Below are 14,438 nucleotides of genomic sequence, written 5' to 3'. Positions count from 1 at the left end.
AACTGCTTTAAAATGCAAGTAAAACTAAATGCATGCTCTTCAACCGATCGCTGCCCGCACCCGCCCGCACGACTAGCATCACTACTCTGGACGGCTCTGACTTAGAATATGTGGACAACTACAAATACCTAGGTGTCTGGTTAGACTGTAAACTTTCTTTCCAGACTCACATTAAGCATCTCCAATCCAAAAATAAATCTAGAATCAGCTTCCTATTTCGCAACAAAGCCTCCTTCACTCATGCTGCCAAACATACCCTCATAAAACGGACTATCCTACCGATCCTTGACTTCGGCGATGTCCTTTACAAAATAGCCTCCAACACTCTACTCAGCAAACTGGATGTAGTCTATCACAGTGCCATCTGTTTGTCACCAAAGCCCCATATACTACCCACCACTGCGACCTGTATGCTCTCGTTGGCTGGCCCTCGCTTCATACTCGTCGCCAAACCCAATGGCTCCAGGTCATCTTTAAGTCTTTGCTAGGTAAAGCCCTGCCTTATCTCAGCTCACTGGTCATCATAGCATCACCCACCCGTAGCACGCGCTCCAGCAGGTATATTTCACTGGTCATCCCCAAAGCCTCATTTGGCTGTCTTTCCTTCCAGTTCTCTGCTGCCAATGACTGGAACAAATTGTAAAAATCACTGAAGCTGGAGACTTATATCTCCCTCACTAACTTTAAGCATCAGCTGTCTGAGCAGCTTACCGATCACTGTACCTGTACACAGCCAATCTGTAAATAGCCCATCCAACAAACCTCATCCCCATATTGTTATTTATCTTCTTGCTCTTTTGCACCCCAATATCTCTAGTTGCACATCATCATCTGCACATCTATCAGTTCAGCTAAATTGTAATTATTTCACCTCTATGGCCTATTTATTGCCTTACCTCCCTAATCTTCTACATTTACACACACTGTATATAGATTTGTTCTATTGCGTTATTGACTGTATGTTTGTTTACTCCATGTGTAACTCTGTGTTGTTGTTTTTGTCACACTGCTTCGCTTTGTCTTGTCCAGGTCGCAGTTGTAAATGAGAACTTGTTCTCAACTGGCCTACCTGGTTAAATAAAGGTGAAATAAAATAAAAATAAATATAGTGCACTACTTTAGACCAGGACCCTATGGCACCCTATTCCCTATAAAGTGCACTACTTTGGTCAAAAGAAGGGAATAACTAGGGTGCCATTTATGATGAAACCTGTGTGTACGTGAAGACAGTCTACATAAGAGCCGTAATGAGGCTTTTCATCTCTGATGAAGTTAACTTATTATCATATTAATGATGTCGTGTTTCCAGAATGCCACCTGGTATGTTTATTCATAACAGCACTGGAGCAGCAAAAAACCCTATTAGACTAATTCCCCAGTGTTGCATTCATTTTGTAGGATGGAAAAATCAATTCACTTCACTCTTTTGTACTCCTGTCATCGGGGGATTTGAGACAATCTGGTTGAGGTTTTTGAAGTAACTGAAGCGTCAATCGTGGCTGTTAGTTCAAAGTCAAAAGACACAGAGAGAACAAAGGTAAGCACACTTAGAAAAATTCATTCAAATATAGCGAAAGTCTAACGTAGAAAATGTGATCAAACACACAACGTAAAATCTTTGAATGTGCTTGAAATGCAAAATGCAATGCTTATAACACATGCAACAATGTTTGAGTTGTCTCCTCTATCAGTTTGATTATAGTCAGGTGACAAAGCTGAAAAGATCAATAGCCTGATACTCTCTCTGTCCCGCCTTCATGTGGTACAAAGAGAGTGTGAGACTGTTTGTACGTTGGTGTGTGTGTGTGTGTGTGTGTGTGTGTGTGTGTGTGTGTGTGTGTGTGTGTGTGCGCACGATCGTGAATCTGTCAGTGTGTGTGTGTGTGTGTGTGTGTGTGGGGGGGGGGGGGGGGGGGAGTTTTCCACATTGACAGGTGTATCAAATCCTCTAAGTACCATGCAGCCGTCAGTGGCGCTCCAAAACTCCCCAGAGTTTCTAGAGGCAGGTGTTAGCTATGCAGGAGTGTTGTGTAGACTGGTAGAACAAGCAGTTCTCCTTGTGTCTGAAGTGCTTCAGAAGACTCCCCGGCTCCCGGCTCAGGAGGATATCTTTTCAAGGCAGCTGGTGGAGGATCCTAAAAGTGGAGAGAGTTCAGGTGCTCTGGTGGAATGCTCTCTGGGGATATAGGAAGAAGAAGAAGAAAAATATTTAGTGTGTATCCCAAATAGCACCCTATTGCCTATATAGCGCACTACTTTTGACCAAACGTAACGCACTATATAGGGGAATAGGGTGAAATTTGAGACACAACCTTAGTCTCTTAACTACAGTAAGAAAGCAGTGTTTAAATCCACTCTGGGAGTGGAGCAAAAGGATGCTGTTTAGCAAGATGGCTGCATCGTTTCCTCTGTTTCCTCTGTAACTGAAGGAGGCTTAAAGTCTGTCCAGGGTCCTGAAAGATATGAAAGAGCTGTCAGACACCTGTCTGTCAAACTGTCTGTCTGGCTACCTCCTCTGAGCAGAAATCGGTTAAAATACTGTACAAAATAATTTCACAGTACTTTAGCTGGGCTTGATTCAGCTTGCCTGGGTAAATGGAACCAATAGAATAGTCACAAAAAGTGCAAACCTTGTCCTTCGGGACTGTAGCCTAGAGGTTGCGTTGGGCCAGAGGCTAAAGGGAGGGGCTGCAGAGGCTGGAGGGAGGGGCTGCAGAGGCTGGAGACAGGGGCTGCAGAGGTTGGAAGGAGGGGTTGGAAGGAGGGGTTGTAGAGGCTGGAAGGAGGGGTTGTAGAGGCTGTAGGGAGGGGTTGTAGAGGCTGGAGGGAGGGACTGTAGAGGCTGTAGGGAGGGGTTGTAGAGGTTGGAAGGAGGGGTTGTAGAGGTTGGAAGGAGGGGTTGTAGAGGCTGGAGGGAGGGGTTGTAGAGGCTGGAGGGAGGGGCTGTAGAGGCTGGAGGGAGGGGTTGTAGAGGTTGGAAGGAGGGGTTGTAGAGGTTGGAGGGAGGGGCTGTAGAGGTTGGAGGGAGGGGCTGTAGAGCCTGGAGGGAGGGGTTGTAGAGGTTGGAAGGAGGGGTTGTGGAGGCTGTAGGGAGCCAAGCAGCAGCTTATTACTCTTGTAATTATGGGACCTGCCAAATTGGCTTTCCCCTTTGATGCAGCCCAGTCACACACACACAAACACACCGCAGCGCAGGGTCCCGTGTGGCTCAGTTGGTAGAGCATGGTGTTTGCAACGCCAGGGTTGTGGGTTCGATTCCCACGGGGGACCAGTACGGAAGAGAAAGAAAAAAAAATATGAAATGTAAGTCGCTCTGGATAAGAGCGTCTGCTAAATGACTTAAATGTAATGTAAAATGTCCCTGTCACCTCATGGCAAGTGACCTGTCCTGTTGACTAACCAAGAAAAACCTCTAAGCTTCACTGAATAACTGACAAGGCCAAGGTGGAGCTGTTGAGGGAGTACAGAATGAGCAGAAAGAGGATAGAGCCTCCAACAGGGATAGGGAGGGTTAGAATCTCCAACATGACTAGGGAGAGTTAGGGAATCCAACAGGACTAGGGAGAGTTAGGGTCTCCATCAGGACTAGGGAGAGTTAAAGTTTCCAACAGGGCTAGAGTTTCCAATAGGACTAGGGAGAGTTATTGCCTCAAACAGGGCTAGAGTTTCCAACAGGACTAGGGAGAGTTGGAGACAGATAATAGAGATTACTGACCAACAAATAGAACGTGTTGGGATATCCAGTCCTACTCATGATATTGTACGATTCAAAATTCATAACTTCAGACTTCTGTATATGGCTGTGCATAAAGAAGTAGAGGTCTTGTATACAGCTGTGCATCTTTTTCAAGGTGCTGGTTGTGGAACAATAGACTCTATAAATACAGTACATTAATGATTTGACTGTGAAAAAACTGTAGACATTTCTCTTTTGCAGATGCTTTTGTGGTGAGCCTGCCCGAAGCAAGCTTTAAAGTTAAACTCAGGGAGCTGTGTAGCTGGCATCAACAGGAAGCTGTTTAGCCACATCTCACCTTCTCACCTCTGTTCTGTTCATCAGCCTTAGCAGGGTTGAAGAAAAAATGGTGTAGCAAAACATGCAGATGTTGATGGTTCCCACGCAGCCTCTCTTCTTCTGTCCATCTTCCAACTGTTGCACCAACATGGTCAGAAGGTAACATCTCTCCCATGGAGAGATCACAGCGCCCCCTTAGCTTCCTCATTCCTGAGAGCCGGGAAACCATTATTACCCATTTCATTTTCACAGGTTCTTTCCTGTAGTAAAAAATTCCACCTACATCTATCAACTTTTCATTATAAACCATTTCAGCAAATTAACGGTATAAATCTTCCCTCGCCTACACATTTCACTAGGATTTATAAGGCTTTAATTACATGTACGGTATATCTGTTGCTGACCTCTGCGGTTCAAAAAGTAACCCATAAACATTTCAGGAAAATTTTACCAAATTCGGTGCAGATCAAATGTTCATTGTACTTCAACTTTTAATCAATTCCCTATTTATTAGAATACATCATAAAAAGCATACAAGAAACAACTATTGTAACACAGGTCTTAATGCAAATTTAGCCTGTTGGTAGTCAGCACTACAGACCAGTCTTATATAGTTTGATACAACTCGCAACAGATCGTCTGTGCTTCTCTCCAATCGTACAGCTTCTTGGGTCTCATAGACACTAACCACAAGCTGTTTCCTTTAGTTCTGCGCTGAATCACATAAGAGGTGTCTCATGGGTTGTCTTCTTTAGGCATAAAGCTAAAGGGAAACTGTAGTTGTTCAGTAATTTTGCTTCCTTGTGAAAGCAGACAGGTGAATCCGGGGCATTTGTCTTTTGATGTAGTCTGATAAGACTCTGCTCACAGAGAAAACCTTTTAACAGAAAATTATTCTGTGAACACATCAGATTTTTTAACCAAACATTTCTATTTTTATTTTGCATTTAGAATGCAGGCGATACGACAATGGGTCAAAGAATCGAAGGGAATGTTCCCGGACAGCTTTGTGTCTAGTGCGGCTTGTAGCGTCTGCCTTCTGGGCTTGGAGAAGATTCTGGAGATGGAGTTTATCTGTCCCTGCGATCCTACAACCAAAACTTGGTTTATATTAGCAATCTTTATCGTTCCTACAATTCTAACATTCATAGTGATGGTAAAAGTACAAGGACCTAGTTGGAACCAAGGAAAGCTTAAGGTGTTGTTTTCAAGCCTCATCCCTCCCTTGATGTGGTTGGTCATACTGTTCTTCGATGGCAGGTACTTTGCTTGTGCAAAGACAAACTGGAATGAAACAGATGTCATTCTTAATGAAAAGTCTCCTAAGAAAATGTGTACGCAAAAAGAGACAGATAACGATCAGAATTTCCATAATCAGAAACTCAAATCTCAGGTGAGAAACCAGACCAATCTTTTACATTAATGATATTTAGCAATTGATTTTTGAAGAAAACAACGTACAAATGCCTTATGAGTTTATTTCAATCCGGGATTCAAAAAAACCACAAAGCGGTCACCCCAGTCCCACCACCTGGTTTGGTAAACAGAAAAGTGGAACCACTTTCAAATTCATAGACAGAGATAGAAATACAAAGACTGAGATATACAAAGATGTAAGATACATTTGTACAGTTTCAACCTTGTTTTGAAAGTATACAGTGTTTGCTTAAAATGCCATTGTTTACAAACAATGTAGTAAAAAAAAAAGCGTATGGTTTTGGTTCTGATGGGGTAGGACAGTTGAATTAAACTCGTGAGACATTTCTAAGTTATATTCTTCAATAATAAATGTCTTTATATGATTCATTTAAATCCAAAAATGGATGTTCCAATCCCAGATTACCCCTTTAACATCTGGGAGGTGGAATTGTTCTTTCATGAGATTTCATGAAACAAACCTCTTAAAAACTACAGTGATGAAAATGCTGCTGTTGTTGTTGTATTGCATAAACTGATTCTGTTTTCTGTTTTTTATGATTCCTCTCGTTTTAGATCATTGCTATGGGTATTATCTCAGCCATAGGAGTGTTAGGAGTGATAGTCATGGGAATCCAATGCTTCATCAACTCCTACATGGATGTAGGAGCAGAACAAGCAGCAGCAGCAGGAGGAGCAGCAGCAGCAGGAGGAGAAACAGCAGAAGCAGGACAGGCATCAGAAGTTGGAGGAGGCGGACGAGGAGGAGCAGCAGGAGGAGGAGCAGCAGCAGAAGCAGGACAAGCAGCAGGAGCAGGACAGGCATCAGACGCAAGAGGAGGAACAGGAGGAGGAGCATCAGAAGCAGTAGGAGAAGCAGGAGGAGGAGCATCAGAAGCAGTAAGAGCATCAGAAGCAGGAGGAGCAGGAGGAGGAGCATCAGAAGCAGTAGGAGAAGCAGGAGGAGGAGCATCAGAAGCAGGAGGAGCAGGAGGAGGAGCATCAGAAGCAGTAGGAGAAGCAGGAGGAGGAGCATCAGAAGCAGGAGGAGCAGGAGGAGGAGCATCAGAAGCAGGAGGAGCAGGAGGAGGAGCATCAGAAGCAGGAGGAGCAGGAGGAGGAGCATCAGAAGCAGTAGGAGAAGCAGGAGGAGGAGCATCAGAAGCAGGAGGAGGAGCATCAGAAGAAAAAGGAGAAGCAGATGCTTTGCTTCAGGAGTCTGACAAGTTAAAAAGGATTCAGGTTAGGGTTTAGGTTGGGCTGTACCAAGTATCCCGCTTAGCATCTACCGTTGAATTAATTTTTATTTTACCTTTATTTAACTTGGCAAGTCAGTTAAGAACAAATTCTTATTTTCAATGACGGCCTAGGAACAGGAGCAGAACGACAGATTTTTACCTTGTCAGCTCAGGGATTCGATCTTGCAACCTTTTGGTTATTAGTCTAACGCTCTAACCACTAGGCTACCCTGCCTCCCCTCCACCCTAACCACTAGGCTACCCTGCCTCCCCTCCACCCTAACCACTAGGCTACCTGCCGTTGAAGAAGAAGTTAGGCCCAGAAATTGATCAATGCGTGTTAAATAACTGTATGAATAACATTTGTAAAAATGGTGTGTTTCTTTTTTCCTTCTCTACACAATCGATAAGTAACCAATTTATAACTTTTGATTTTTGAGTGTGGAGATTAAGGAGCGTTTTCTCACGCAGATGAAGCCTAGCCCTTGGCTAAAAATAAAGTTTAATGGTGAGTCTCCATTGAAAAAGCTTTTAGTCCAGGATTAAGGTTAATCTGTGTCCACGAAACTGCCCCTATGGCTGAGTTTACAAAGGAAGACCTACTCTGATCTTTTGCCAATTATTTGTCATATTTGATACAGTACATACAGTATCTGATATTTTTCCCAATGTGTAAACAGCAACAACAACAAAAACACACTCTGTTGAGTTCTGATTTGTAACACATTTGTATGTGATTCCCAATGAATTCTGATCCATCATGCAAAAGTCTAAATGAAGATTTTTTCCACATGACCTGCAGTTGCCAATACAACCTCCCCAAAATGTAATGGAACAGTAACAGAAAATGGATGAAAAAACTCATCTGAATTGGGTTCCTACGGCCCTGCTACATTACAGCCATCGGTCGTCCTACATTATCATCAGCCACCAGCCATTGAGGGAATGCTTCCTTTGCAATCAATGAAAGCTACTGACAAGAGTAGTAGGTTAAGGACCAGCTCTCTGTGACATTTTAGAGACACAACTTGCAGATGCCCACGAACACTCATGAAGAAGGTTCACTTTCACACACAGAGCACAAAGAAGAATGAACATTGAGGGGGAGTTGGCATTGATTAAAGAAAAAACGAAATTAATTGGGAGTGAAATGTATTAAAATAACGAATTAAGGTTAAATATGTGAAATGTTAAAGGTTGGAAACAGGGGGAAATATACAGTGGAAGATATTCAAGGGTCATTAGAGGAATGCAGTAAATGGTTAACAGTTTTTTAATGTTGTTTAGGGCCCATAGGAGGGTAATAATGAAATGTTATAATGTTGTTTGCTTTAAGGTACGATGCATATAGACTATGTTTGTTAAGCTTAGAGGAACCTTAGACCATGTTGATAATGAAATGTTATACTGATGAAATGTTGTAATGATGAAATGTTTAAGTTGGTGGATGTTAAAGATGTAATGGGGTGGTAATACGTTTGGTTGGAGTAAGATTAGAATTGAGTGGAGTGAGGAAGGTTCATGATTAAAAATGACTGTTAAAGGTAATTAAGTATGTTAAGGGAGTTAGTTGGATTTGGAAATCCCTAAATCGGTTAGGTGAGACTGGTTAGGTGAGAAAAAGGTGGGAGTTAAGGGGGCTGAAAAAGCACCTTTTTGAACGATGGCCCCATTAGGTGTTTGTTCACCACTGGATGCATCATTGGGTTAGGTGTTAGCCACAGTGAGTTAGCAGAAAGAAAATGGAGGGTATAAAAGAGGCATGATTTTGGAGAACGCAGAACTCTCTTTGAGCTACAAGAACCTGTCGACTGCTGGAGGAAGATTTTTTCTGTAGCGTTTTAGTTTAAAATATATTTCGATTTTTATTATACTCATATTTAGATTTTCATTATACTCAGTTAAAGTAACATTTTAGGAGGAATCCTGAAGGTTACCTCATTGATAGCAGTGTGTTAAAGTAGCTGTTCAGGTTTTTAGACGCCATCTGAGGAACTGATCATCCTGAAGAGGGAGCCAAAAGAACTGTTTATAAAGTTGTAGAAGGTATGAAACCGTTTTTTCTTTTTAATAAATATTTTGCTTCTCCTAAAATTTTAATTGTCAAAAAATATTGTATTGGCATCCCAATAAGGGTTTAGTTAAGGGCGCTGCAGGGGTCTATCAGTTTAATTTGCTGTTGATGTTTGCCTGTCATTGATTGGTGATATTGATTTGTGATTGATTGATTGATTGATTGATTGATTGATTGATTGATTGATTGATTGGAGCTGGAATTTTTTATGCCTGTTTCTGGAATTTTGAATAAACTTGCTTTATTGTTCTGAAACCCTGTTTCATCAAAGACTCATACAAGTGCATGTCATTTTACTCTAGGTTTCTGAAATAGACTTGATTAATTAAGAATTTTTCAGCATCTGGTTAGTTAGTCTATTGGGGACCCGAGTGGCTGGTATAAAGAAACCTAACCTGAGAACCAGCTATAGATACTGGGTGTATTGGTAGGAGTCACAAGGAGGGGTGTCTCAGGGCTAAAGCCAACCCAGAGGAGAGCGACCCGCTGATAGTGCGCTAAAGTTGAAACTCTGACCAGTATGGTTCCACGGTCAGACCTGAGTTCAAATACTATTTGAAATCTTGAAAATACATGTGGTGTTTGATTTAGCCTGTCTGGACTGCCAGGTGGGCGGGATTTGCACTTTTGAAATTATTCTATTGGTTCAATTAAGCGAGGAATGCTTTGCAGTGTTGTACTAAGAGAATGGTGAAGTCCAACTTATTCTCTTCTCTCTGCAATTAGCAATTACAATGTACCTTCCGGTATGGTAATATGTCATTGCTCAGGATGGAGCAAAGTGCTGTTTGATAGCTTTGTTTTAGGTTTCTCTCCACTCTGCTGATTAAGAGAACACCAAGCAAGAATGGGAATGTTCAATTATTACATATGTAGGACACGGGCGGCCCCCCCACACACACATTACTATTCGTTAAGTCAGGGCTTTATTAACCACACCCTCAGCCCAACAGCTGACGTCATCTGAATGCGACGTATCTTGTTGAAACGCTGAACATAAAAGAGCTGTCAGTCACCTGTCTGTCAAACTGTCTGTCTGGTTAACACACCTCCTCTGAGCAGAAATCGGTTCAAATACTGTTCAAAATAATTTCACACTACTTTAGCTGGGCTTGATTCAGCTTGTTCGAATCTGTGAGCAGACTAGGTGAAAAATGTGTCAATGCGCCCTTGAGCAAGGCACTTAACCCAAATTGCTCACCTGGGGGGGTCACTGTTGATAATGGCAGAGCCTGACCTTAACCCCACTCTCTGAGGGTGTCTCAGGAGGAGTTGTGATATGCAACAAAAAAAATAGAACAGGCACCCACCAAATTATTATCTGGCACTCCAGGCAGGTAAAGCAAATGCTCAAAGTACTTGAAAGATTTCAAATAATATTTTAACACAACTCTCCTGGAGATTAATCAATCAAATGTATTTATAGAGCCCTTTTTACATCAGCACCGGAAAAAAGCCTTCTGCCAAAATCACAACTGAATAATTTCCTTATGCCTTAGTTCAATACAAGGGCTGCTACCTTTAAACAGGTCAACATTCACAGACAGATTACCAGGACCTGTACTGCGTGCAAGCGCTGACCAACTGGCAAGTGTCTTCACTGACATTTTCAACCTCTCCCTGTCCAAGTCTGTAATAGTAACATGTTTCAAGCAGACCACTATAGTCCCTGTGCCCAAAAACACTAAGATAACCTGCCTAAATGACTACCGACCCGTAGCACTCACGTCATGAAATGCTTTGAAAGGCTGCTCATGGCTCACATCAACACCATTATCCCAGAAACCCTAGACCCACTCCAATTTGCATAGCGCCCCAACAGATCCACAGATTATGCAGTCTCTATTGCACTCCACTCTACCCTTTCCCACCTGGGCAAAAGGAACACCTACGTGAGACTACAGCTCAGAGTTCAACACCATAGTGCCCTAAAAGCTCATCAATAAGCTAAGGACCTTGGGACTAAACACCTCCCTCTGCAACTGGATCCTGGACTTCCTGACGGGCACCCCCAGGTGGTAAGGGTAGGTAACAACACATCTGCCACGCTAATCCTCAACACAGGGGCCCATCAGGGATGCTGGCTCATGCCCCTCCTGTACTCCCTGTTCACTCATGACTGTACTGCCAGGCACTACTCTAACACCATCATTAAGTTTGCCGATGACACAGCCTTATCACTGACAACAACAAGACAGCCTATAGAGAGGAGGTCAGCGACCTGACCAAGTGGTGCCAGGACAACAACCTCTCCCTCAGCATGATCAAGAAAAAAAGGAGATGATTGTGGACACAGGAAAAGGAGGACCGAGCACACCCCCATTCTCATCGCCGGGGCTGTAGTGGAGCAGGTTGAGAGCTTCAAGTTCCTTGGTGTCCACATCACAAACAAACTAACATGGTCCAAGCACACCAAGACAGTCGTGAAGAGGACATGACAAAACCTGTTCCCCCTCAACTGAAAAGATTTGGCATGGGTCCTCAGATCCTCAAAAGGTTCTACAGCTGCACCATTGAGAGCATCCTGACGGGTTGCATCATTGCATGGTATGGAAACTGCTCGGCCTCCGACCGCAAGGCACTACAGAGGATCGTGTGAACGGCCCAGTACATCACTGGGGCCAAGATTCCTGCCATCCAGGACCTCTATACTACTCAGTGTCAGAGGAAGGCCCTAAAAATTGTCAAACACCCCAGCCTCCCTTGTCATAGACTGTTCTCTCTGCTACTGCACGGCAAGCGGTACTGGAGCGCCAAGTCTAGGTCCAAGAGGCTCCTAAATAGCTTCTACACCCAAGCCATAAGACACCTTACCAGCTAATCAAATGGCTGTCCAGACTATTTGCATTGCCCACCCCCCCCCCCACCCCTATTTAACGCTGCTGCTACTCTCTGTTATCATCTATGCATAGTCACTTTAATAACTCCTCCAACATGTACATATTACCTCAATTACCTTGACTAACCGGTGCCCTTGCACATTGACACCCTCTGTAAAGTCTTGATATTGTTATTTTACTGCAGGTCTTTTATTTATTTTCCTTATTCAGATTTTTTAAACTGCATTGTTGTTAGGGGCTTGTAAGTAAGCATTTCACTGTAAGGTCTACACCTGTAGTATTTGGCGCATGTGACTTATACAATTTGATGTGTGCTGCACAGTCGTTAATTAAGTGGCCCTTGCCGTGTGTAATGGAGCATCCTGATGGAGGGACTGTAGAGGCTGGAGGGAGGGACTGTAGAGACTGTAGGGAGGGGCTGCAGAGAGGGGCTGCAGAGGCTGTAGGGAGGGGCTGCAGAGGCTGTAGGGAGGGGCTGCAGAGGCTGTAGGGAGGGGCTGCAGAGACTGTAGGGAGGGGCTGCAGAGACTGTAGGGAGGGGCTGCAGAGACTGTAGGGAGGGGCTGCAGAGAGGGGCTGCAGAGGCTGCAGGGAGGGGCTGCAGAGACTGGAGGAAGGGGCTGCAGAGGCTGCAGGGAGAGATTGTAGAGGAGGGAGGGAGGGGCTGTTGAGACTGGAGGGAGGGGTTATAGGGGAGAGTTAAGGTCTCCAACAAGGCTAGGGAGAGGTAGGGTCTCCAACAGGGCAAGGGGGAGTTAGGGTCTCAAAAAGGGCTATGGAGAGTTATAGCCTCCAACAGGGCTAGGTAGAGTTAGCTATTTTGACACCCACCAAGTTTGGCACTCACCAAACTCAGATTTACTATAAGAAAAATTTGATTACCTTTGCTGTTCTTCGTCAGAATGCACTCCCAGGACTTCTACTTCAACACCCAATGTTGTTTTGGTTCCAAATAATCCATAGTTATATCCAAATAGCTGCGTTTTGTTCTTGCGTTCAAGACACTATCCGAAGGGTGACGCGCCGGCGCGTATCGTGACAAAAAAATTCAAAATATTCCATTACCGTACTTCGAAGCATGTCAAACGCTGTTTAAAATCTATTTTTATGCGATTTTTCTCGTAAAATAGCGATAATATTCCAACCGGGAGACGTTGTATCCGTTCAAACACTGAAAGTAGAAAATGGAGTCATGACATGCACGCGTGCGCCAGTGTCATTGTTCTCAGCAGGACCACTCTCCAAAACCCCTACTGTTTTTCGCCCAGGGACTGCAGAGTTATCATTCCACGTTCTGGCGCCTTCTGAGAGCCTATGAAAGCCTTAGAAAATGTCACGTTACAGCAGAGATCCTGTATTTTCGATGAAGAGGCTACAGAAGGCCAAGAAATGGTCAGACAGGGCACTTCCCATATAGAATCTTCTCAGGTTTTGGCCTGCCATATGAGTTCTGTTATACTCACAGACACCATTCAAACAGTTTTAGAAACTGTAGGTTGTTTTCTATCCAAATCTACTAATTATATGCATATTCTAGTTTCTGGGCAGGAGTAATAACCAGATTAAATTGGGTACGTTTTTTATCCGGCCGTGAAAATACTGCCCCCTATCCCTAACAGGTTTTAAGGTCTAAACATGGCTAGGGAGAGATAGGGTCTCCAGCAGGGCTATGGAGAGTAGTCTCCAACAGGGATAGGGAGAGTTAGGGTCTCCAACAGGGCAAGGGAGAGTTAGGGTCACCATCAGGGCTAGGGAGAGTTAGGGTCACCATCAGGGCTAGGGAGAGTTAGGGTCTCCAACAGGGCTAGGGAGAGTTAGGGTCTCCAACAGGGCTAGGGAGAGTTAGGGTCTCCAACAGGGCTAGGGAGAGTTAGGGTCTCCAACAGGGCTAGGGAGAGTTAGGGTCTCCAACAGGGCTAGGGAGAGTTAGGGTCTCCAACAGGGCTAGGGAGAGTTAGGGTCTCCAACAGGGCTAGGGAGAGTTAGGGTCTCCAACAGGGCTAGGGAGAGTTAGGAAATCCAACAGGGCTAGGGAGAGTTAGGAAATCCAACAGGGCTAGGGAGAGTTAGGGTCTCCAACAGGGCTAGGGAGAGTAAGGGAATCCAACAGGGCTAGGGAGAGTTAGGGTCTCCAACAGGGCATTTGAGAGTTAGGGACTCCAACAGGGCATTTGAGAGTTAGGGAATCCAACAGGGCATTTGAGAGAGTTAGGGTCTCCAACAGGGCTAGAGAGAGTTAGGGTCTTCTGTATACGGCTGTGCAGAAGTAGAGGCCTTGTATACAGTACAGCCGTGTATATTTTTCAAGGTGCTGGTTGAATAACAGGATGTACTTTACATACAGTATGATATGACTGTGTCAATCTGTATACGTTTCTCTTTTGCAGATGCTTTTGTGGTGAGCCTGCCCGAAGCAAGCTTTTAAGTTAAACTCAGGAAGCCGTGTAGCTGGCATCAACAGGAAACTGTTTAGGCACATCTCACCTTCTCACCTCTGTTCTGTTCATCAGCCTTAGCAGCGTTGAAGAAAAAATGGTGTAGCAAAACATGCAGATGTTGATGGTTCCCACGCAGCCTCTCTTCTTCTGTCCATCTTCCAACTGTTGGACATGTTACGAACCGGCTCAGAGTTCGCAACAAAAGGGAGACAACGTGGAGACAAGGAGTATCAAAATATATATTTATTAAATAAAGTAACTAAGTAATTAACAATGGTGTGTGTAATCAGTAGTGTAAGTGAGTGTTTTGCATACCTGAATGTAATAATGCAGGGTGTTGAAAGGTGCCAAAGCAAATAACCAAAAAGCCACAAAACTACACAACCAAAAATCAACAAAGTGTCTGCGTGGAGAGAG

General features: G+C 44.0%; 1 protein-coding gene across 1 annotated transcript; it reads left to right on the top strand.

The window, feature by feature from the left end:
• The first annotated feature begins 4,766 nt into the window (after positions 1–4,766).
• LOC115196633 (keratin, type I cytoskeletal 9) lies at positions 4,767–13,985 on the top strand. Its single transcript, XM_029757479.1, has 3 exons — positions 4,767–5,408; positions 6,008–6,379; positions 13,971–13,985. The coding sequence occupies exons 1-3, from the start codon at positions 4,968–4,970 to the stop codon at positions 13,983–13,985; spliced, it is 828 nt and encodes a 275-aa protein (XP_029613339.1). The 5' UTR covers positions 4,767–4,967.
• Positions 13,986–14,438: the final 453 nt, after the last annotated feature.

The sequence above is a fragment of the Salmo trutta genome, chromosome 7 (genome assembly GCF_901001165.1).
Source record: "Salmo trutta chromosome 7, fSalTru1.1, whole genome shotgun sequence".
NCBI lineage: Eukaryota > Metazoa > Chordata > Actinopteri > Salmoniformes > Salmonidae > Salmo > Salmo trutta.
Note: the sequence above shows the minus strand (reverse complement) of the source record. Positions and strands in the feature narration are given on the sequence as shown.

What these genes read in the sequence shown, in the direction of transcription:
- LOC115196633 (XM_029757479.1), top strand. Translation starts at nt 4,968, where the DNA reads ATGCAGGCGATACGACAATGGGTCAAAGAATCGAAGGGAATGTTCCCG. An exon ending in ATCAGAAACTCAAATCTCAG is followed by an intron (nt 5,409 to 6,007) that starts GTGAGAAACCAG and finishes CTCTCGTTTTAG; the next exon opens with ATCATTGCTATGGGTATTAT.